The 25,646-nt window shown below is 33.3% G+C and overlaps 2 protein-coding genes across 2 annotated transcripts; one reads left to right on the top strand and one right to left on the bottom strand.

The window, feature by feature from the left end:
• The first annotated feature begins 6 nt into the window (after positions 1-6).
• Positions 7-14,023, top strand: LOC126704393 (protein NRT1/ PTR FAMILY 6.2-like). The gene is made up of 10 exons (XM_050403387.1): positions 7-255; positions 505-693; positions 946-1,117; positions 1,193-1,289; positions 1,627-2,066; positions 6,585-6,689; positions 7,131-7,348; positions 7,511-8,058; positions 11,078-11,403; positions 13,479-14,023. The coding sequence occupies exons 1-10, from the start codon at positions 7-9 to the stop codon at positions 14,021-14,023; spliced, it is 2,889 nt and encodes a 962-aa protein (XP_050259344.1).
• A 4,627-nt stretch (positions 14,024-18,650) lies between these two features.
• LOC126715370 (eukaryotic translation initiation factor 3 subunit B-like) lies at positions 18,651-23,738 on the bottom strand. The gene is made up of 9 exons (XM_050415945.1): positions 23,688-23,738; positions 22,548-22,679; positions 21,791-21,916; positions 21,637-21,702; positions 21,431-21,555; positions 21,120-21,318; positions 20,411-20,940; positions 19,998-20,127; positions 18,651-19,169 (listed from the first exon to the last, which is right to left on the bottom strand). The coding sequence occupies exons 1-9, from the start codon at positions 23,724-23,726 to the stop codon at positions 18,873-18,875; spliced, it is 1,644 nt and encodes a 547-aa protein (XP_050271902.1). The 5' UTR covers positions 23,727-23,738; the 3' UTR covers positions 18,651-18,872.
• Between the last annotated feature and the right edge of the window lie 1,908 nt (positions 23,739-25,646).

A 25,646-nucleotide genomic window follows, 5' to 3' on the forward strand; every position in this document is an offset into this window, starting at 1 on the left:
GGGTTTATGGATGATGATGAACACGTTTCCTCCTCCTTGAAGCCATCTGGATCGCTGCAAACAGGGAAGGATGATGCAAGGGCGGTTCCGGATTTTGAGGGGCAGTTACAACTCTTAGATAGTGCGATTAACTCCTCTCCAAACCTTTCAAAATTGAAAACTGATAATCCTGATGCTGTTTCAGTCGCTGTCCCTATATTTTCTCATGCCAAGTCATGCATTAATGTGTCAACAGAAAATCAAGAATTAAATAAGGTGGAAGTCTGATATGATGTGGACGCTACTCCTATTTTTTCTCAAGCCAAGTCCTGCATTAACGTGTCAACAGCAGCTCAAGGTTTAAATAAGGAGGTAGTCAGATATGATGCGGACTCTTTGGAGGCAATCCGGATTGAGGAATTTAATGTTGGCCAAACTTCTACTCCTAAAGAAAAAAAGAGCACACGTGGAAGACCTAGGAAATTCACACAGGGGGAATTGTTGAATACTGAGAATACAAATCAGGTATATTCGGGAAACTCTTCACAGATAGCCCATACTCCAAAAAAAACATGGAAACGTATTGCTGTTAAGAAAGAAACTTCTGCAGAGAAGGCAGTAGCAGGTCTTGACATTGGTGAGAAGAGAAAAAGTGCTGATTTAGATAGAAAGGAAGATCATTCTGTTGAAGGGGAAAAAAGGAAAAAGCTTCAGGTATGTCCTACTACTCCAACGGCGGAGGTTGCTCAGCAACCCCGCCGAGCAGTAGTAGGTCTTGACATTATTGTCTTTCTTATGGAGACAAAGCTGAAAAAAGATTGGCTAGATTTGATTAAGGAAAAATGTAAAATGAAAAATTGTTTTGTTGTTCCTAGTATTGGAAGCAGTGGTGGTCTTATTTTGTTATGGAAAGAAGAGTTGAAGGTAGATATTAAGACTTTTTCTCAAAATCATATTGATGCATAGGTGAATGGTGGGGAAGTTGGTTGGTGGCATTTTACGGGTTTCTATGGTCATCCGGATACGGCTAAAAGGCATGAATCTTGGGCAAAATTGAAGCATTTAAAACAAAAGTCTTCTTTACCATGGCTGGTCATTGGTGATTTTAATGAGATTATGGGTCTCTTGGAGAAGGAAGGTGAAAGTATCCGTCCAAGAAAACAAATGGCAGACTTTGTATCTACTATTGATCATTGTGGGTTGTGTGATCTAGGTTTCATTGGATCTAAATTCAGTTGGCTATATCAAACAACTAGTGGGGTTCAAATCCGAGAAAGATTGGATAGGGCTTTGGCTACATTGGAGTGGAGGTCTCTTTATCCAACAAGTAAGCTTCACCATTTATCCTCTTCGGTTTCGGATCATTCTCCACTATCACTTCATTTGTTTCAACAACGGAAGAAAAGGAGACACAAATTTTTTTTTAGGTTTGAATCAATGTGGTTGAAGGACTTGAGATGTGAAAAGGTTGTAAAGGATGCATGGGAAAGTGGTCAATTGATAGAATCAGATTGGGTTCTTCACAATTGTTTGGAGAGTTAGGGAGCTTCAAACCAAATTAGAATGGTTAGAGATGCAGCCCACATCCACGGAAGTAGTGGAAGCATTGAGACATACTCGAATTGAATTGAATTGTTGGTTGGATAGAGAGGATGACATGTGGAGACAGCGATCAAGGATTGATTGGTTCCAAAATGGTGATAGGAATACAGCTTTCTTTCATGCCAAGGCTTCGGCTAGACATAGAAAGAATTTAATGGAGGGTTTGCTAGATAATGATGGGGTATGGCAGATTGAAGAAGATAAAATGGAGGAGATAGCAATTGGGTACTTCGGGGATCTTTTCTCTACTAGTAATTTGGTGGATTTTTCTGATTTGCTCTTGGTTGTGCAACCTAAGGTGACTCATGCAATGAATGAATGGCTGGTTCGGCCTTTTGTGGAGTGTGAAGTGAATGTAGCTTTGAAGCAAATGTATCCACTTAAGGCATTGGGTCCTGATGGGATGCCTCCTCTGTTTTTTCAACACTTTTGGAGCACTTGTGGCGCGGTCGTCACCAAAATGGTACTTGATTTTCTGAACTTTGGTATTTCACCACCCAATTTTAATGAAACTCACATTACTCTTGTCCCAAAAATTAAAGAGCCAAAGAAGATAACAAATTATAGGCCTATTAGCTTATGCAATGCTGTTTATAAAATTGCTTCAAAGGCTATTGCAAATAGGTTGAAAAAGTTTTTACCTTCAATTATTAGTCATACACAAAGTGCTTTTGTCCATGGAAGATTGATTACTGATAATGTGTTGGTGGCTTTTGAAACCATGCATCATATTAGCCAAAAAAAAGGGGGGGGGGGGGGAAAGGTTGGGGAAATGACTCTTAAATTAGACATGAGTAAGGCTTATGATAGGGTAGAGTGGGTTTGGCTTGAAAAAGTTATGGAGAAATTGGGTTTTGTTGACTGGATTAGGGATTTGATCATGAGATGTGTTTCTACGGTTACTTATTCAATTAAAATTAATGGGACTCCGATAGGACATATTATTCCATCTAAGGGAATCTGTCAAGGAGACCCTTTGTCACCTTACCTCTTCCTCTTATGTGCAGAAGGTTTGTCTGTTTTGATTCAATCAGCAGTGGATAAGGGTCAAATGGAGGGTGTTAAAATTTGTAGGGGTGGTCCTAGATTGTCTCATTTGTTTTTTGCAGATGATAGCTTGATTTTTTTGCAAGGCAACGTTAAAGGAGTGTGATGAACTACAACGATTGCTTGCTTTGTATGAGAAAGCTTCCGGTCAAAGTTTAAATCGTGCAAAAACATCTTTGTTTTTCAATAGCAACACTTCAAGGGAAGTTCAAGAGGAGATAAAAAATCGGTTTGGTGCCCAAATAATTAAGCTACATGAGAAGTATCTTGGCCTACCTTCTTTGGTGGGGAAAAATAAAAGACTTACCTTCAATGCCATCAAGGAGAAATTGGGGAAAGTGTTGGCGGGTTGGAAAGAAAAATTGTTGTCCAAAGTGGGAAAAGAAGTTTTGATCAAAGCCGTGGCTCAAGCAATTTCGGCTCAAGCAAATTTTATTTTTATATCAGAATATTTATTATAGTTTAGTGTCAATATCATCCATCTTAATCGGATTTTTAGTTTCATCAAGTGAAAGTATCACACTGTGTTACAAAAATTTGTTAAAATTTGAGATTTAAACATATACACTCTACAATGCATGAGAAATTAATGTTAAAACAGAATTACCTAAGATATGAAAATGTCTATTAGATGAAGTTGATGAACTGTTAAAATTATATATATATATATATATATATAGCGCAAGAAACAAACCAAGACAATGAAAAAAGCTTGAATTCCTGTAAGTCCATGGGAAGTAGATAGAAAGGTTGAAGACTGAAAGATTCAAAAAAAAAAAAAATAAATAAATAAAATCTATGCTTGGGCATCCAACTTCCAAGTTCCAAGTAAGGGTACGTTTGGTACACTGAATGTGGATTACAACAGGAATGGTAATCTTTATTACCAGGAATAAAGGGTGTTGTAATGGAATAATTAAACCTATTCATTAGTTTAGTTGTGAGTTGTAACATTAGAATAAAACTTATGATCTATTTTAGGAAATATCTCATTCATACAAATATATTTCCTAGAAAACAATGTATTTTAAATTTTAGAAAGATGAGTTATTTTTTGATGATTTTTTATTTCCATAATTGTTAGGCGGATATGGAAAATTTATTTATTTGGAAATATATTAATGTTAGAAATTATTACATATACTAAGGAATAGCTATTACAATCCTTTTAGAGAGGAATAGTTATTCCTCATTTTAAAGAATAGCTATTCATAAGGAATGACTATTCCCTATAATAAAAACATAACCAAACTATTGAATAGCTAAACCATAGAAATAACTATTACATTACAGTGTCTATTACAGTCTACCAAACGTGCCCTAACATTTTTTTCGTTTGACCCAAAAATAAAAAATCTATGCTAGTATATCTCAGTATGTTCCATTTCATTCATTTCTTTTCTATTGTTTACACTCATTTCAAAGCATATATTAAAAAAAAAAAATCATCAAAATCCAAATTAATAACTATTTAACATTAACAAAAAATCAATAAAAATGGGAAAGTTGACGAATATCCTAAGGATATTGGTTTAGAAAATCATTTTAGAAATTTCTTATGGGAAAATAAAAAAGTAATTGATATTTTTATAGCATTTTGTATTCCTTATAAAGTGGTATAAATTTTTTTTCCTAAAATAATACATTAACAAATGCCATAAAGGCATATGTTAACTAGACCCTTAAAAAAAAAAAATGAAAAATAACATTTTGAAATTTTTTTTTTTTTTTGGTAATAGTCAGATATTATAGTTGACTTTTCTATAATCTACTGACAAAAACCTCACAAAGATATTTGGGTGGTGGCCTCAATTATCCATTCATATTGTTTCTGTCGTGTCTTATGGACAAAAAGTAAAATAGTCTGATTAAAGGCTTGAACACCACTTTCTTATATATATATATATATATATATATTTATATAAAAGAGAAATGCTGACGAGTGCGCTTAGGCTTTGTTTAAGAGTTCATAAGGAATGGAATTGAATGATCATAAGGGAATGGAAAGGAATAAAGTGGAATGAAATATATTTAAGTAAGGGGAAAGAATGGAATTAAGTAACCTTAATTGGATGTTTTAAAATAAAAGAATAGAAATGAATGAAAATAAATGGAATGTAAGTAATCTTATTTGAGAGTAATATGAAGGGAATAGAATGGAATCATTTTATGACAATATTACTATTAGACCCCTATTTTAAAATAAAGAGTTGAATATATAGGAGTATTTTGGGAGTTTTAGTAAAAAATTCATTAAATCTAATTTCATTCCCTCCCATTCCTCCCAATTTTGAAGGGAATGAAAATTTGAGGTTTTAAGGGAATAGAGAAGAATGAGTGTTCCTTCCTACTCATTTTATTCATTCCCACTTAAACTTCCCAACAAGGGAATGGACTTTTCATTCCCTCCATTAAAACTCCCAAATAAGAGAATGAAAGAATATTCTAAAATTATTTTTTTCATTCCTTTCCATTCCATTCTATTCACTCCTTCCAAACGAGGCCTTAGGACATTAGTTAACAATTCATTATAGGAAAGTTTTTACATCACTTTTATAGAAAATGAAAAAAATTGTCAAAACATTAATTGTTTTTTTTTTCTTTTATTATAAAAATTTTCTTTAATTGAATTGTTAATCAATGCCCTAAAGGCACTTGTTAGCATGACCAAAAAAGATAATAATAATAAAATAAAAAAACAAACAAAACAAAAGATTTATGAATCAAATAAAAGCCATATTTTATATTTGACTGTCATGTTGAAACCAAAGATTTGGATGGTTCTTAATTAAATTTGTTGTATTTTATAGATTAGATTCATTTCCCCCACTGCCCACTTTCTATGAAGTGTCTTGCATTTGTATTGTATACCCGTAAGTGTACGGATGCATAGCATGATACTGGAGTAATTAATACTAGCCTCTGAGCATGCGCTCACGCGCGTGCTCAAAGGCTCTTCTATTTTTTGAGTAAAGATTAATAATTTGCATTTATTATAATTTGAGATTTCTACTTTTTCTAATCACAAAAAAAAAAAAAAAAAAAAAATACGTGAGGTGAGTTTTGTAGATTGGAGGAGTTTTAAAACTAACAAAAGAGTGATTCTATTTTGTAGAGAGTTAGATAGTAGAAGTGGGAATTTAAATTAATGTAAAAGTAGAAGTTTATTAGAAGCAGGAAGGCGTTTCAACGTAGAAGTATGAATTTATTATTTTTGTCAATTTACTATTTTAACCCCATTTTTAAATTTTAGGTAGAGGCATTTTTGACAGTAAAAAAAGTAATAATTAATTTTCTTTTGCCAATTTACTATTTTAACCCCATTTTTAAGTTGTTGGTTAATTAATTTAGGGGTATTTTTTACAGGAAAAAAAGCAATAACTAACTTTTTGAATCCTTTTAATATATACAGATAAAACGCAGCAAATTAATTAAGCTTCCTTTTTCATGTATAGAGGGAAAATTTAATTAGCAGCCTCATTAATCAGTTACCCGATTTAGAGCATTACCTAGGTTACAGATGCATTTCTAAGAACATAGCTTTTACGAGAAAGGAAAAATCCCAAGATCAAGCAGTATCTTATCATTTTCCATTTCCTTTCTTAGGAAACCTCTCAGCCACTTATCTTCTTTTATGGCATGTACATATGCATACAATCCAGACCGATTCATCAAAAACTGGGTCTTGCCTAAAATATAGAAATTACAATGGGTGATTTATTTAACAACATATTAAACCAACAATGATTTTAATTACAAACAGTGTATTCTTTTTTCTTTTCTTTTCTTTTTATTATTATTTTTTTTTAACGTTGAAATGTAACAGGTACAGTGCATTAGACCCAACTGGACCCAAGCCAAACACCATATATGTATATAACCAGCCTGAATTATATATAGTGGTCGTGCAAGTAACAAAAAACACTCTAGTGAGAAATCTTCACCTTAAAGCACAGAGGAAGGGAAAATGAATTCCTTCGTCCCAGATGCAGTTGATCACAAGGGTAATCATGCTGATAGGAACAAAACAGGTGGTTGGTTGTCTGCTATTCAAATCCTCGGTAAATTCCATTTTCTTATTGTGCATAATTTTTTATTTTTTATGTATGTTTTTTTAAATTTTTAGCTACTCCAATTTTTCTCAAATTTTCTTAACCGTAATATATATTCTTTGGCTGGGAACAAAACAAGTGATTCCCTTTATAAAAAAATAAAAAATAAAAACAAAATAAAATAATTTGATAGTTATAATTAGGGAGATTTGAACTTTGGATATCTCTTTTAAAAAACTAGGTGATTTCTTTTTTCTTTTTTTTTTGGGAAAGGGTCCTATTTCTTTTATTAATGCATATATAAAGATTGATTACAACCTTTAATTATCATGAAAAAACTAATAACGTGATTCAGTTCATTTTCTAATTGGTTTTAGACTTGACTCTAATTAAAACTGAAATTTTAATTAATTCATATTATACTCGTACTGGTTTTGATAATTTTCACAGGAATTGAAATATGCGAGAGATTTGCCACAATGGCAATAATTGTGAACCTCGTGACATATTTAGTTGGCACAATGCATCTTCCTAGCGCAAGTGCTTCCAATTTTGCATCAACATCAGGGGGCACAGCATATCTTCTAAGCTTGTTTGGAGGCATTGTTGCAGATTCTTTCTTAGGCCGATATTGGATGATAGCCATTGCTGCTGCGATTCATGCAGGGGTGAGTATACTTTTAGCAAGTTAACTCCTAATGTGATATTTATATGCTACACCTTTTTCTTTTTCTTTTTTGAATTTTAATCCAAGTATTCTGCTTCCCTGCTTGCTAAGTTCTATATTTGATAATTGTACTAATAGATTGTCAACCGGGATAATAAATTAGGGAACGTGTTTGTTAGCCATATCCACTTCTTTTCCAAATTTACGCCCGCCTCCTTGCAATCCTACTTTATCCAACAAATGCGTAGAGGCCAATAGTCTTCAAATGGGCATTTTCACCATGGCTCTGTATTTAACTAATATAGGAGTTGGTGGAATAAAGTCAAGTGTTGCAGGGCTTGGAACAGACCAATTTGATCAAAATGATGATAATGAAAAGGCTCAAATGGCACATTTCTTCAACAGGTTCTACTTTGTTATCAGCTCGGGTACCTTATTGGCAGTTACAGTACTTGTGTACTTACAAGATCAAGTTGGAAGAAGCTGGGCATATGGGATTTGCTCGGCCTCAATGACACTTGCTTTCTTGGTCTTTCTACTGGGTACTAAAAGATATAGGTACAAGCAACGTTTAGGAACCCCTATAGTTCAAATTCTTCAAGTTATAGTGGCTGCTGTAAAGAAAAGGAAGGTAGCGTATCCATCTAATGATAGTGCCTTATATGAAGACCTTTCTCAAGAATCAAGAATATATCATACAGATAAGTTTCGGTATGTGACCATTAGAATTGCTGCTTAATATTTTAGAAGTTTGCTGTCAATATTGTTTTCTTTCTCTTGGAAAATAATCTGTTCTCTTAGATTATGGTTTTCTTTTTCTTTTTTTCTAAGCCCATTAACAAGTTTCCTAAACATTGATCAGAATTGTTATAACTAAAGTATGCATGTAGTGCCTTTTCAAAATAAAGGGGAAAAAAGTATGCATATAGTGCATTCTATTTATTACTAAGCAAAAAACATGATCCTTTTGTTGGCTTTGGAACAGAGGGGCACAATGATTTTGATAAGTTTCTCATAAGATGTAAGTCCATGTTTTTTCTTGTTAATGTTGGCTTAATTCTATGACAAAGTTTTATATATTTCCTATCATTTTAATGTATTTTCTTTTGGGCAATATTGTATTTGGGTAGAAAGTACTTGAGCCGAGTTAAACAATGTGACCGCCAGCCTTAATGCGACTGGCCTAGCCCACGAGTAACACGTGGCAGGAGATTCCAGTAGGCAGCTGTCTGGATAGGCCCTGTTGTGTTGACTTTGCGACCTGACAAGTCGAGAACCACATGCACACAAAATTTTCTATTTTATCCTGATTTGCATTTTCTGCTTTTCTCCATATAGTCCAACACACACATCCTGTGCACGTTCGATGTGGCTTGTGATTGAATCTGAGTATACACACTTTGAAGCTCTCATTTCACTACTTAAGCCATCCATCCCACTTTGTAGAGAAAGAGAGAGCCTTTATCTTAGAGCTAAAAAACTCCTAACCTCTCTTCTCCATTTCTCTCACCATTGATATACCCTTGAGAGAAATATTTTTACCACCTTCACCATCTACACATTCCCTAAGTGTTATAAGAAAGCGTTGAAGCTTAAGAAACCGTAGAAGTCATTACAAAATTCATATTCATTGGTGGCTTTCCGTTGGTGACTCAACGGTGGTATCTCCTGCAAGTAGTTGAAGAAAGGACTCTAGAAAGTTGGTTGCTAGCATGAGCTTGAAGGATTCAAGTACATAGGGGGATATGGGCTTGCAAGCTCATAGTCTTACTTGTACTACAACTATCCATCTAGTGTAAATTTTCTGACAATATGGTAGGTAGAGAGTTTTTTTCGTCTGGGTGCTCTAGTTTTCCTATTCGTAAACACTTTTTGATGTTTGGCTTTGTTTTTATTTTTTTTTTTTTTTTTTTTTTTTGCATTTTCATATTGCTATTTATGTACTTCGGCTTATATTTGTTTATGTTGGCAATGTGAAACTTGGTTAATAACTTACATTAGATAAATTGTTAGTTTTTGGTTAAAGTGATTAAGCCATTAAAATTTGATAATGGGGTTCGTATTATTAGCATTTCTCATAAGATTTTACTATCAATTTTTTTTTTCTAAGAAGACAAAGGTATTTTTTGAATAAAGGTGAGATAATGGGGTTGTAAATTTCTTCTTCTCTATTCAATTAATTGATTCTCTACTATACCAATTACATGGATATCTTTTAAAAACATAAATTACAGCACTTATACTTGTCCACCATGCACATACCTAGTAAGCAAATAAATTGAATAAATCAACGTCACCCAAAAAAAAAAAAAAAAAAAATGCAATCAAATACTTGATGTATTACAATTTATTTCTACTAACAAAGTGAAAAAGAAACAAAGGACTGATAAGAGATAAAGTGGGAATTGATAATGCTGAAATGAGAGTAATAAAATGAAAGAGAGTTGAAATGATAATACAGAATAGAAAATTGGGGGATGGGGGAGAGAGAGAAATAAATGATATTTGCTATAATTACGAGTCGAGCCGCTAAGGAGAGCAAAATTATTGAAACTACAAAGCTAAAGAGAGTATAACTGCTAACACCACCAAGATGAACTCATGATTACTGTATTTCTTTTGATACTTTTTTAAAGGAACAATGAAATTGGGGATTATATTTATTTTATGGGTTGAATGAAAGAGTTACAAATTTGAATTATTAGGGATTTTTATTTTTATTTATTTTGAATAGGCTTTTTGTTGAATAATTTGTTCACTTGTTGTTCTTTGGTCTAGTCGTGTTTTTGTTTGGGTTATTTTTATTTTTATTGGACTAATTTTTATTGTTGTTATTAATTTAAGGCTTTTTTTTTAAGCGATTAAGGATTATGTTTGAGGGGTTAAAATTATTTTTGAAATTATGTTACGTCTACAACATTTTCAAAACAAATCTTGTACAAAAGTCTGTTATTGGTGGGTTAAAAAGTAATGTCAATATTGGGCTCAAATTAGAATTAATAACAACTTATCATATAGAATTTGTTGTGAAATTATTATGAAAATGTTGTGAATGTAGTATTACTTTTATTTTTGTTGAACCTAAATTCTTGTGATTCTCAAGTTAGGGTGTTCAACATTTTTATTAGGGTGTTCAAAATAGGTTAGTTTAGTATAATATTTTTTTTGCAAGTATATATAAACATTTTTTTTCCAAGTCATGGTGGTCACTGAGTTACACATGGAGCTACCCCTATACATGCAAGTAAATGATCATAAAGAACACAAGTTTAACATACATAGGAAATTACTACATGCATACAAAAACTTCAAAGTATTAATTTTTAACACCTCTTAATTTCATACAATGGAGAGAGCTTATTTCATGGTTCAAATTTTATTTTTTGGATCAAATGGTGTACAAATTAAGTGTCACACTATTTAAAATTTTAAATGATATGGTAGTATATATATTTTTAAATTTGTAACAATAAAGCTATATGTATAACATTTTCACAACAAAACCTAAATGACATGCTAATAATGGTAAGTAAAAAAATAATATCAATGTTAGGCTCATATGAGAGCCAGTACGTAATAGCTTATCAACTAATCTTTGTTGTCTTTCTCAAAAAAAAAACAACTAATCTTTGTTGTGAAAGTATTATGGCCATAGCACTGCTTAATTTGTAATTTTAATAGGAACCTTTAAGGATCTTTTCAAAGCTAACAAGTGATACTTCCATGACAGTTGCTTGGACAAGGCGGCAATCATAACCAGCAAAGACTCTGGAATTCCAAACCCATGGAAACTTTGCACAGTTACAAAGGTGGAAAAAGTTAAAATGTTAGTCAAATTATTGCCAATTTGGGCGACAACAATTATCTTCTGGACGATACATACACAATTAGCTGGCTTCTCAGTGCAGCAAGCTGCTACCATGGATAGATCAATTGGAAAATTCCAAATTCCTCCGGCATCACTCTACGCCTTCTTTGTTGTGTCCATAATGACCACTCTTGCTATTTATGACCGCCTGATTATGCCTCTCATGAAAAAATATAAAAGAAGTCAAGGTACGTAAATGTTGAACTCAAGAATAATGTTTATTTTTGTAAAGTTGTAATTTACAACTATGTTTTATGTTGGCTTTTATTTCATGTCAAATTTGATTGTATTTTGTTCAATTTTTTCCCTGTATGTTAGTGGGATTTAATGTGAGGGTAGAGTGTGAGAGTTTGGTGAAGAATTGTGAAAATAGTGAAGTTCGTGACTAGCTCGCAATTAGACAACCCATGAAAGGCCACGTGAGAAGCACATACTGAACTCCGAACAATCTTTTGTTAGGCTGTATTTCGTGAGTCACTTCACGACTCAACCCAAGTCGCAAGTGACGAAACTCTCAGCTTGGAACTTTTTAAAGTGTGTTTTTCTCATTTTTATAACAACACTATATAAGCCCACTTTAACCACGAAATTGTAGGAGACTTTCAAAGAGAAAACCTTAGCAATACACTTGAGAGTTAGAGCTTGCAAACCCACAATCATCTACGTAATTTCTCTTAGTTTTCCTCTATTCCTAACTCTCTAATCTCAAATCCTTGAGAGTTTCATAGCTCAAACACTTATCTCACCCAATCTAAGTTTTGAGATAAGTTTTGGTGCGTGTTGGAAGCATTGAAAGAAGCCATCGATTGGCGGATGCAATTTGGAGCTAATTGCAGAATCCAGATAACTAGTGAAAACATGGTTCGGTGAAGCCCATTGGTAGCTGGAACTTGGAGAGTTCAAGTATATTGAGTAGATTAGGCTTGGAGGGTCTTTTTGATATTCATGTATTCCAACTTTATTCACTAGTGAATCGATTGGGCTTGGAGAGCCGCGGAGAGGTTTTTCGCGTCGTACTTCGGTTTTCTCTTCGATAACACGTCTCGGTGTTATCTTGTGTTTGCATCTCTCTTTCCTTACTCTTTAAGCTTTACTTTTTTTGTTTATAGTATTTGCTTATGCCTTAGATAGTTGTTCCGGTTTCATTGCGTTACACTTACTCTTATTCCACACTTAGTTAAGTAGGGTAAAAGCAATCTAGTTGGCCATAAGTTTTAATTTGAGGGTCTAAATAAGTAATAGTGTTTTCACACTATTTGAACTTTCAATTCTTACATTAACAAATTGCATTTACTTTTAATATAAGAAACTTCTTTAACCTACTTCATTGGGGCATGAATACGTCTGACCTAATTTGTTTTTACGTTGCATATATATATATATATATACATATATACATAATGAAAAGTGGTTAATATTGGATAGGAAGGGATTTCTTTGTGTATTTAGGTCTATAAATAAATTAAGCTATCGGGTTCAGCTTGAGAAAAAAAATACTTGTTTATATTTATTTAGCATAAGAGTCAAACTCAATTCTAAGTTTAAGTTTGACCACTAAACAAGCAAGTTCAAATATAATTACGTGTTCATAAATAAGTTCGTGAGTGTGAGTCGATTTGAGTATATATAATATTATATGTTTACAAGTACAAAGTACAGTTATTATTGAGAATTAACATTGGATTTTGTTGGCAAGTTTAAAATTAGTTCATAAGATATAAAATTATTACTTGTAAATTATTTATAATATAATTAAGCTAGTTTTTAGTAAAAATTATTAAAAACTTTTAACAATATGATGTTGGTGAATCTAATTTCTATATGTTCATAAATAAAAATCATTATATCTAATTATTTCAAATAATATAATTTCAACTATAATTTAGCTATCAACTATTAGAATAGATTTGTGAAAGGATAAAATAATTTAGTTCTAATATTTATTAAATATGTAGTACGGGAAGAATAAGTTAATCGAGTAACTTGTGAATAAGTTTAAGCTTGTTCGACAAGAAAATAAATCAAACTTAAACATATAATTTAGTTTGGTGATGAACTCAAACTTTCTTGTGTTCGAAATAAAAATTAAAAGAACAATTTTTGAACTTTTAATACGACTCATTCACAACCTTATGTCTATTGTTCTTTCTTGTGAGGTATTAAGAATCCAGATTCAAATTAGTTAATTATAATTTTTTTTATAAATGAAAACATTGCTACTTTTATTTATTTATTTAGTTTCCTTTTTTTTTTTCTTTTTCAGGTTTAACAAATTTGCAAAAAGTAGGGCTAGGCCTATTGTTCTCCATATTAGGAATGACAGCGGCGGCACTTGTAGAAAAGAGAAGATTGTCAGTTGTTAGAGCCAATAGAGGCACCATGACAAGGTCAACAACCCTACCAATAAGTGCTTTCTTTTTGCTTCCACAGTTCATCTTGGTTGGTATTGGAGAGGCCTTTATATTGTCTGGAGAAATGGCTTTCTTCACAAACAATGCACCCAAAGGAATGAAAGCAATTGCCACTGGTCTCTACCTCACAACCACCTCGTTTGGTATGTATCTGAGTACAATTTTGGTCACCATAATAAGGAATGTTACTGGACGCAATGGTGGGCACGATTGGCTTTCTCCTAGGATTAATGATGGCAGATTGGATTATTTTTATTGGTTTCTAGCACTATTGAGTTTGATCAACTTGGGATTTTATATTGTGTGCGCCATAAGGTTTAGACCAAATTCTACTGAAAATTCTCCAAAGATGAACGGTGCTGTTGTTGATACTCCTCCTAAAGAAGAAACTGTGTAACAGCAGAATCTTTGTTGTGTAGTGGTAAAATTGCAGCACAGGTCTTTCATTTGGGTTCTCATATGAATTATGAATTTTTGCTTTCCAATTTTCTGTTTGATCTTCAATGGGAAGCAGCCCTTTTCTGCTTTTCGCCTTCCAAGAGGTCTAGGTCTTTTTCATGAAATATTATTCATTAATTTTCATTATAGTTTAGGGTCAATATCATTCATCTTAATCTGATTTTCAGTTTCAGCAAGTGAAAGTATCACACTATGTTACAAAAATGAGTTAAAATTTGAGATTTAAACTGTAAGGTTGAATTTATTCAACCATCTAATTGGCTTTATTCCGTGCTAAATTTGCTTGTAATTCAGCATTTAGTAACCCTGTATTTAGGTGGGTTTGTTGTAAGGGTAGTGAGTGAGATAGAGTGAAGTTTGCTCAAGAGTGTGTAAGAAAACAGAGACTCGCGGCTGGGACTCGCGGGTGACTCGCGGCTGCAAGCCGCCAGAAGCAGCACACGTGCCAAGCATGCTGGAAGATGAACAGTCATGCTAGCTGGAGCACTACAGGACAAAACAGGACAACTGGCCATACGATTAACTCGCGACTGGATCTCGCGACTTAGTCAAGCCGTGAGGTCAAGCCGCGAGCCACCCCTGTTTTGTAAAACCTGACGTTTCACATTCCTCTCCCACTCCAGTATAAATACCCCTTTTACCCACAATTGAAAGAGAGCTTCCAGAGAGAATTTTGAGAGAGAAACCCTAAAGAAAAACCAGATTGTTTCACCCACAATCTCTACCTTAGAGTCTCTTCAAATTCCTCAACTCTCTTCCTCTCCATTGTCAAATCCTTGAGAGGCATTATATCAAACCTGGTTCTCACCATCATCATCACTGTGAGACAGTTGTTTGGATTTCTGGGAAGCAGTTAGGAAGGAACCAATCTTCATTGGTTGATGCTACGGTCTAGTAGCGGAATCCGGGAAGCTAGAAAAGAAAAAGGTTCGGCGCAACCTCGTTGGAGCAAGAAACTTGGAGGGCTTAGGTGCACTGGGTAGATTAGGCTTGGAGGGTCTATTGCTGTCCTTGTATCCCAACTGTATTTTCTAGTGGATTGCTTACCGCTTGGAGGGCGGATAAGAGGTTTTTCGCCGAGGACTTCGGTTTCCTCTTCGATAACATATCACGTGTTGTCTTTGTGTTTGCATCTTCCTTCCTCTCTATCTTTGCCTTTTTATTATCTGCTGTGGTTTTATTTTGTTATGGCTTAGATAGTCTTTAACCAATTTCGTATTATAGCATGTGTTAAGTTTCCGCACACTAGTTGTTTGACATATTGCTTGTATTGGTTAAGTTGTATTTTGGGGGTCTAAACGTTCAAAGGTGTTTTGTACACGTTTTTGAACTTTCATAAACCTTGAGAAATTAATGCTAAAAATAGAATTACCTCAGATATGAAAATGTCTATTCGATGGACTGTTAAAATTATATAGCGCAAGAAACAAACCAAGACAGTGACAAAAAATTTCTATATGTCCAAGCGAAGTAGATATAAAAGTTGAAGACTAAAATATTTCAAAAATCAAAAGATAAGAAAAATCTATTCTCGGACATCCAAGATCCAACTTCCAATTAACGGTTTTTGTTTGACCCAAAAAAAAAAAAAAAATCTATGCCAGTACATTTACTCTGTTCTATTCCATTCCTCTTCTTTTTTTCTTTTTCTTTTTTCTTTTTTTTTTCTTTTTTATTCTTTATACTCATTCCATTTCTTTAAAATTTATTCACTCCATACACACTTTCCTACACAATTTCAAAGTTTTCACTGAGGCTGTCATCTCCTCCATGTTAAAGAACATGTTGTAGAGAGGGAAAATTCCCAACCTATCACAAGCTAATATATCATACTATCAAGTCCACAAAATACAACCAATTACAAAGCGCCACGTACTGCTGCTAGGTTTTGCTATCACCACTCAGAAACCAACAGAAATTTGCCAAATGTCATTGAAATAGAGGCATAAAATGCATGCAAAAACCAACCACATATTAGCGCGTGTAAGCGATGACATAAGCAATCCAGCACGTGTAAGCGAAGACATATGCAATCCAACACATGTAAGCGATGACATAAGCAGACCAATCAGGCTATGACATGTGTCACCAATCAAACTCTACCATGTGTCGCTCACCCACCCCTAAATTCCTATAAATAGGCATTTCAAGAGACCAAACCATCTAGAGCACAAGCAGCATAAAAGAAGATTTAGAAGTACTGAAACTCTATTGGAATCAAGCCCTAAAGCCTCCAAGAACTTCAAGAACTTTGACCTCAAATGCAAGGAACATTCAAAGCAGAATCATCTAAACTACCTACCTAGATCTCAAAGGTCACTGGAATCAAGCTCAAAAGCCTCCAAAAACCTCAACAAACCACAAATCAGCGAAGCTCTACAAATTCAAGCCTCCAAAGCCCCGAAGAACTTCCACCACAAACCTTCAAATACGAAGAACATTCGAAGAGGAATCATTCAAATCATATTCCTAGATCTCAAAGTTCACTGGAATCAAGCTCAAAAGCCTCCAGAAATCTCAACAAACCACAAATCAGTGAAGCTCTAAGGATTCAAGCCTCTAAAGCCCGGAAGAACTTCCACCACAAACCTTCGAAGACGAAGAACATGAAGAACAAAGGATTTCTAACAACCTCAAAGCCAAAGATTCATTGTAATTCTGTTTCAAAGATCTTCAATCCATTCTTCAGTCAAATTGAAGTATATTTGGTATTCGAATCAAAATCACATTAATTACCACAATTCCAATCAATAAGTCTTAGAAGGAGATCGAATCAAAGGGTCATTCTTTTGTAATCACAGAGAATTGTACCACACATTTATCAATATAAATTCGCATTTGTGAAACTATTTTACTTGTTTGACTTTATTTCAAACTCGAAATTTAGTTGTCCACACGTCATGTATCAAAACTAGGTCAAACTCATCCAACTTGCCACCTTCATTTGATGAATCTTTTAATCCCCAAAAAGGTTTCCTTAATTTTGAGTTTGATTGGGGATATACCCATTTGTCAACGGGTCAGTTCAAACTAAATTGGCTCCTAATGGGTTGATTTTTTTTTTTTTTTTTTTAATGTGTCAAATTTTGGATTTTAATTTTTTAATATCAAATTTGATACCACATCACTCAAAATTTGTCAAGTTGTACCTTTGTTAGTTATGTAGGTATTGAGACTAATGGTTGTTAACAGAAGAATCAATTGAACTCCCTTTTGGAACTTTACGGACTAATAGCACTTATTTCAAATTTGAGAGGCTAATAACGCTTAATAGGCAAACTTGGGAGGGAGGGAGGACACTGGACATTGTTGACTAGGTCCTTTCGATGGATTAATGATTTCTCCAAAAACACATACAAAATTCAATTTGCTACATCATTTGTCTAATGGCATTGTACGAACAATGTGATTGTCGGTCATCCAGTGCAATAAGAGGGACCTATCAATTCCCAGAAAGTGCTGCCCCTAAATGTGCAAGTATGTTTAAGTAGAGTGAAAGCATTAGCACGCACAAAAGTAAAAGGAATCCAGACTTCGGTCGAAACTTAGTAATTTCTAGTTACATGGGTGCAAGTGGACTGGGATTTATTGGTATGTTTAGTCGGGCAACGGCCATTAGATCACCTATTTTGAATTATGGACTCACAAGGCCAAAACATATGTGTGGGGTGTGCAAACCATCAACAAGAAAGCAAGAAATTAACCACACACACACACACACAAAAAATATATATATATATATATATATATTTTTTTTTTTCATATTAATCTTATGGTGTTCTACCTTTGCATAATCTCGGCCCACGGTGGAAGGCTCTGCACTTGAGCCTCCTGGGCAATCTTACCAACTCTTCCTCTTCCTCATCCTCATCCTCTTGATACCCTTCTCCACAAGCCTACTAGATTATCTCAAATTCTGATTTTTGGGTATACTTATGAGAGGTGATTGAATTTGGAGAAATTTTTGAGAGGGAGAGAGACTTGATTTTAGTGAAATTGGTTTGATTGAAATTTGAAATTTTAGGATGTCAGGCTTTTCTTTAAATTCAAATAGTTGCTCACATTGTTCATGTTGGGTTTACACATGTAAGTGAAGTCTCACATTAAATAATGATGAAGAGAATGTGCGGTTAATATAACATAGTTAAGCTCATACACATTGTGCTTAGGCCTTTTGGGTTAAGTGCTGGTGGTCAAATTGCTTGTTCTTGAAGAACTAGAGTTTTATGTGCTTGTTTATGTGTTTGTTTTGTGTTTCTGATAGATTAGTTTTGTGAACTTGTTTTCTGTGTTTTTGATAGATTTGAAGGTTTTAAAGTTTGAAGAAAATTCTTAGGTGCCATGGGAGAAGAATCTTTAACAAATAACAAGAGAGAAGATGAAAAGCAACTTATAAGTTCTGCTTCTGATGAACAAGTAGCATGATGGAAAATAATGATTGAAATGACACACAATGTAACAAAGAAATAATAGGACTTGTTTTTCAAGATTTGGATCCTTGTACAAAGCCTTGCACTGGTCAGAATTCATTGATACAACTAAGATTTTTCTTTTATTTCCTTTTTTTTAATCTTAATCGTGAATTTCTTTACTTATAAAATTGTAATCACTGTTAACATTACAAAGTCCTCTTAATTGAGACAATTTTGAATCCACTTGGAATAAAAATGATAAATTTGTGCAACATACTCTTACACTTTCTTTACCATCACTTTAACCAATTCAATCAAAAATCTTGAAAGAAACCAATCATACTGAATGTTTATATATTAGTTGTCAATCAACATCTATCCGTCCAGCTTCTCTTCCTTCCTCTCAGGCTCCTTCAGTGCTGCATTCCGATTTTTATTCATCATACGTCCAATCTCTGTCCACCACTGATCCCAGCCCTCTGGTGCTTTCCAAGTGGAAAGCTGCTCTGTAGATAATGTGAAAACTTCTTTGTCCTTGTTATCAACGTCATTAAAATGAATAAGGTTATCAAGGTCGTTGTCAAGGTCAATATCAAGTTCGTTCACAACCTCTAGCACATCTTGCATTTCTTGGGTACTAGAGGAGGGAGAGGGCCTCGGACGCCACCAAAACTGCAAAGTAACATGAGAACGATGAACAATCTTTAGAATTAGAACATTTGCTAGAACTTTAGAAAGGAACTCCTGTTATGCCATTTTATATTGTCTTGCTAGGAGCTTAGGACACATTCACAAAGCAACTGTTCAAAAAATATAAACAAGTATTGCAGTTTTATTCTCTTTAAACCTCAATAAATTGATTTCTAAAATTATTATAGGGATAATTGGTTTCAATATATAATTTAACATCACTTTAATTATAAGAAAGCATTTGGAAATAAAGTTGTGATGAGTAATTATAGAGTCAGTCTCTCTGTGCTAATACTATAAAGCCCTGCACATATTACTTTCATAAGCTTCAAGCTATGATAATACTAAGGAAGGCTCACATACAGCAAAGAATAGCAACATAGAAAGGATCAAGGTTTAAAAAAACTACACAAATTCTAAGTCAAACAAATCATCCAGCTATCTCTGACTGTAGGGACCGGAGCAGTACCATGCCTATAACTTTGCTCCTTTTTATAGTAATAAATGCAGGTAGAGCTGTGCTAACTAAGTTGCAACCTCAACCCCAGCCCTACCACATTCCCTCAAAGATACATTTATCTTAATGATAAAAAAAAAACTGAATAAAGGATGTTAAATAGCCAGATACAACTGATAACGATCAATCAATGTTAAACCTAAAAAACATTTAAAAAATTATGGTATCAAGAATTTTCATGGACTAAACAATGGAAGAGTTTAAGTAAACAGATTATATCTGTATCTTGGACTTTTAACTGAAATATGTCTTTTTATATTTTGGTTCCACTCACATGATATCTCTAGCTATACCTGTGTTAAATGCCTCCTTGGAATCTGATACAATAGCACCCCAAAGAAGGACCAAATCATGACCCCTTCTTGAAATTCCTCTTGCCTGACATCCAAATCATCAGATAAAGTCCTGATAGTTGCAACATACCTGCAGAAAGGGTTGACATGATTAGAACAGTCAAATTAATTGTATTTTCATCAATTTTAGCTCACTACCAACCAATAAAAGTCAATTACAGCAAACAAGAATACGATAAATGAGAAATAACTTACCCCAAATCCGTTAGAAAATAGAGGTGGATAATGTATCCAAGAAAAGAACTATAATGGTGGATAGTAAGGATGCCTTAAGTGAGAAATAACTTACTAGATTGCTTACCATTTAATAACAAACAATATAAAATATTGCTATTGAAATATTTATCACTTACCTTCCAGTAGGAGACCACTCAATGTTTGTTGCCACAAAACGTTCGATAGCTAAGGTTCCCAGAGCATCAACATCATAAAATATCAAGTCTCCACCACAACCCCTCATTGCTGCTAGTAGAATGAAACGCCCAGCAGGTGACCAGTGAAGAGAACCTGCCTGCTCAACTTCCAGAGTTACAAGCTTTGAGAATTGGAATCTGTTCTGAGCTTTTATAACCGAGTAAAAACTCACATTCTGCCTTTGATCTAAAGCATGGATGACTGCAAATCTTTGGCCATTTGGCTCCCAAGAAAATGCAATAATCATGTCATTCTCATTCTCAAGTTCAAAGTCCTCAACAGGGATACCTGGATCTTTGATACCAAAGATCACAAAACGTTGATAAGTAGTACTCCTTGTTCCATTGAACTGGTTGAACAGAACAGCAAGATATTCCCCATTGCTTTGCCAGAACATTTTGCAATCTCTAACACCATTGAGATTCTTCTTCTTTAATTCCTCTTTATTGGGAACATGTATCAGACTGACCTAAAATAGAAAGGGAAATAAAACATTATATGGTTTTTGTGTGTATAGAATTTAGTGAGGCATTATTTTAAGCTTCCCAAAAATATGATTTTTTGAGGGATTGGGATTCTCCATGACTGAATGCATCTAGAGAAGTTGGGGGAGGGTTTTTGATATCCATAAGAAAGGTACATACTTACCCTGGCAGGCTGCATCTCATCAGCATCTGTAGGAACAAATAGAGCTATTACAGGATCGGTAGGTGACCAACAGAAATCCATAACATTTTCAGCCTTTAAGGTTTCATTGTCAATGAGACCAAAGGTATTGGTTTCATATATGTATATTGCATTTTTTCCGATTCTGGCAAAGTACTTGTCATCATTTCTGCCACTCCATCTACAAGAACAGCAACACAATTCATGAAAAAAAAAAAAAAAAAAAAAAAAATCTAGCCAACAATGCTTAAGAAGGTTATTTTTTCTTAACATAAATTTAACTAAATTTATACCTAAAAATAGGCCAGGCTACTTGAGATATGCCTGCAATTCCCCCAGTCGCATGCTCACCCTGACTTCTTCCGATAACCATCTTTACTTCTCCACTTTTTACATCAAAAATTTTAAGCACAGCCCCCTAATAATGAGTTAACATTAGAACTGGCTTATTCATGCTACTAACATACAACCAAAATAATAAGAGAATAAAGAAACTCACTTTTCTATCATGCTCGCTGTAGCTGACCAAATATTTCTCCCCAACTGAGAAATTAATTAGCTTAATCTGCAATTACTTGATTAATGCCAAATCATTACAAAAGGTAAGTAAAAAGTTAAAGAAAAAAATATGAAATTGAGCCCAAGAAGAAAACCATGTTGTGATCACAAAACATTAAGGGTTTAAAAAAAGTTGCGCCTCCCCAGATGACAGAACCCGTCTTGAGAGTGGTGGCCAAGTAAGTCCCAGAAGGGGACCACATAGCAGATTCTAGAAAAATCTGCAATGCAAAGGAAAATTTTGATCATTCTTTAACCATTAGAAAGATTTTTATGTTTCCATTTCCTTTCAAGAGCAAATTTAACTGGAATAACAAGGAAATGGATCCAAGGAATAAAATTACTAAAATTAATAAAAATTATTAGACATTCTGGTTCCAATAGATATTTGAGTTGCTTTTCACCATAAGTCTGCAAATAACAAGGTTCTTTTCTCATGTTCCTTCTCTTACAGTTATTTCTTGTTTAACTATGTATTTATTTATATTTAAAGTGGAAGAGAACCAGTCAGGATAAAGTAATCAATCCCCATGCCTTTTCCCCTAGTTTGCATCACAAAGTTTGAACTGTAATTTGAAGATCAAGTATGAGGGTGGGGATGGTGAAGAGAATGGGTATGGCAAGGCATACATACTAGTTTTCCCCAAGAAAATGCCTTTACTTTTAGAAACTTCCTTAATGTCTAATAAATCTAATCATCATAATGCATCAAAGGTTTACTACTAAAAACAATATATGTATGTATGACAAACAAACAGAGAGGATGTAGATCAATAGCTAGAGTTTGAAACTTGCAAGCAAGAGCAATTGGGAGGTGAGAGGTTTCTCCCTTAGATTATGTATAAAACTTACTGTACGATGATCAAAAAGCTCAGGCTTCAAATGTCCTGCACCAATATTCCAATAAATCTCAAGGTCCACAGAACATTGAATGAGAAACTGATCTCGAGCTCTTTTGTCAGTAAGCCAATGTTGAAGATGCACCTATGCGATACATGCATGTAAAGAACCACATAAAGCATCATTTTGTGTGTCAATTTGTATATAAGAAAGATACAGGAAGTACGTAATTATGAAGGGGAAAGGACTAGCCTATACCATCACAATTAGTCTATCAAGCATAGCATACATGCCAAAATCTATAATTCACATTTTCTCAAATTAATAACGCAAGACATATTAATAGAAAGATGCTTATCAGACTATACAAATCAATGACAATCAGTCCATGTTGCATAAAAATCCCTTGTCTCTAAAACTCTGTATGAGCAAACGCATACACCAAGCTCCAAAACTACATATTTCTGATAGGAATAAGTACTTATAAATTATCTTGTGCATTTACATAGAGCATGTACTTTCTTTTGGGTATAAAAGATTATGCTCATTGAGCTCATGATCATACATCACTATCCAAACAACGAAGAAGTACTTTTAATTTGTCTCATGCATATACATGGGGTGTACATTGTTGGAGTGTAAAAGATTATGCTCATTAAGCGTGACCATAATCATACATCCATATCCAACAAATAGAAGCAGTCAATGAATGAAAATTTTTAAGCTATCTACATCTAGATTCATATGAAGGAACTTGAATTGGGGTAGTTAAAATTTGAATAATTTGCATCCTCTTCTTTCATTCTTTTCTTTTCTTTTCTTTTCCCTTCTCTTTAACTATCAGAAGTAATACAATCACCCGGATAACTCTTATGACTGCTTCACCAATAGCACTAGTAACGTAATTCACAGAAAAAAAGTGAAGAATTGTGAACATAATTCACAGAACAGAACCAATCCAACTTTCAAATAAACCATTGAATTGAAGTAAGCACTCACTACCATGAGTATTATCATATAGGACAAGATATGCTTGGTACACTATCATCACCATGTGGTGAGTGATATAATTTATCAATTTCAATGGGTGTGGTGACTTATGTTGTAAAAATTGGAAGGCAAAAAATATAAAAGTATAGGGAAGAAAATTACCCCAAAAGAGGATGAACCAGAGCCAGCAACAACTTCCATGGTAATCCTGTATTACTCTGCCGAAAAAGAATACACACTTTATATTTACGTGTGCGTTAGGCGGGACACTATATATACACACATGTTAGTGTGTTTGGATTTATTTATTTATTTTTTTTTTTTTTTTATAGAAAGAAGTTAAGAAACGAAATGAAATTAAGTAATCTTATTTTGATTTTTAAAATAAATAAAGTGAAAGTAAGTAACATTATTTGAGAGTAACATAAAAGAACATGAATGATATCATTTTACAACAATATTACTATTAGACACCTATTTTAAAATAAATAGTTGAATATATATAAGTATTTTTGGAGTTTTAGTATAAAAAAAATCATTAAACCTAATTTTATTTACTTCAATTCCTTCCAATTTTAGGGAGATGAATATTTGGAGTTTTGAGGGAATAAAGAGGAATGAGGTCTTCTTCCTACTCATTCCATTCCCTCTCACTTAAGTTCTCAAACATATAAATGAATTTTTCATTCCTTTCATTAAAACTCTCAAACAAGGAAAGATAATGAATATTTTAAAATTATTCTTTCCATTTATTTCCATTTTGTTCATTTTCCTCCTCCCAGACGAGCTGTTAAAGTCCTCAATATTAGTTTGTTTGGAATTGGGAATGTTTTCTCTCATAAGTTGCTCTCAAAAAAATTAATTAAAAATTATACTACAAATAAAGTTTTATTTATTTATTAATCACTCTGAATTTAATTTAAGTAAAATTTGATTATGAAAAATTTAAAATTATACTCCAACTAAAATTCTATTACAAAAAATTTCAAGAATAAAAGTTGAGTCCTATATTCTCCTCTTTTGAGGAAATAGAGAGGAATGAATACTCCTTTCTACTCATTTTATTCCCTCTCACTTAAATTCTCAAACAAATAAATGAATTTTTCATTCTTTTCATTAAAACTCTCAAACAAGGAAAAATAATGAATATTTTAAAATTATTCTTTCCATTTATTTCCATTTTGTTCATTTTCCTCCTCCTAGACGAGCTGTTAAAGTCCTCAGTATTAGTTTGTTAAGAATTGGGAATGTTTTCTCTCATAAGTTGCTCTAAAAAAAAATTAATTAAAAATAAAGTTTTATTTATTTATTAATCACTCTGAATTTAATTTAAGTAAAATTTGATTATGAAAATTTTAAAATTACACTCCAACTAAAATTCTATTACAAAAAATTTCAAGAATAAAATTTGAGTCCTATATTCTCCTTTTTGAAGTGGAGTTGTGGTGTGATTTTGTGTTAGAATCTCTTTCTCTCTTTCTTGTGTGTGTGTTTGTTTCTCAAAAAAAAAAAAAAAATGTTACAAGTGTGTGAGTGTGTCTATATATAGTTTTTAAAAGTTTTGTCAACTGACGCATTTCTTTAAAAGGAAATTGATTTTATTCATTTAGCATTCCACTCACCAAAAATTTGTATTTATGTCAAAGTATTAAAGTTTAATTACTATTTTGGTCCCTCACCTTTCCCTCATGTTTCAAAATCTTTAACACTATGACATTTTGTCAAAATAGTCCCCATCATCTAATGGTGGATATAAAAATTTAAAATGGAACATCAAAAAAAAAAAAAAAATCAAATATGGTAAAAGGTGAAATTAAATTATAATTTTTATGTTGGCTTGATGTCGCCTGTATTAAATTTTTTTTTTTAAGTGAAAAAAAAAAAAAAAAAAAATCATGCAATCTCTAATCCCACCCATTCTATCGAGCAAATGAAGAGGGTTAAGAGTGGGGGAGATCAAAATTGAGAATAAAGCATGCGACGGTGGAGTTCAAAGACGACTTTTTAAGGTTTTAAAAAATAACAAATAAAACTTAGCTCATTTAAGTGGAATAACAGTGTCTTTGGGTTTAATTAATATAGGGTTAAGGTTTAATTTGTTACTTTTTGAAAATTTTGAGT

The sequence above is a fragment of the Quercus robur genome, chromosome 2 (assembly GCF_932294415.1).
Source record: "Quercus robur chromosome 2, dhQueRobu3.1, whole genome shotgun sequence".
Lineage (NCBI taxonomy): Eukaryota > Viridiplantae > Streptophyta > Magnoliopsida > Fagales > Fagaceae > Quercus > Quercus robur.

Bases quoted from the DNA above. Each gene is read 5' to 3' on its own strand.
- LOC126704393 (XM_050403387.1), top strand. From the start codon at position 7: ATGGATGATGATGAACACGTTTCCTCCTCCTTGAAGCCATCTGGATCG. The intron at 694-945 runs GTATGTCCTACT...ATTGATGCATAG, and splicing joins AAAAAAGGAAAAAGCTTCAG to GTGAATGGTGGGGAAGTTGG. The intron at 1,118-1,192 runs GTGAAAGTATCC...TGTGTGATCTAG, and splicing joins GGGTCTCTTGGAGAAGGAAG to GTTTCATTGGATCTAAATTC.
- LOC126715370 (XM_050415945.1), bottom strand. From the start codon at position 23,726: ATGGAAGTTGTTGCTGGCTCTGGTTCATCCTCTTTTGGG. The intron at 22,680-23,687 runs GTAATTTTCTTC...TGTATCGCATAG, and splicing joins CTGGTTCATCCTCTTTTGGG to GTGCATCTTCAACATTGGCT. The intron at 20,941-21,119 runs GTAAGTATGTAC...TTTCTATTTTAG, and splicing joins ATGAGATGCAGCCTGCCAGG to GTCAGTCTGATACATGTTCC.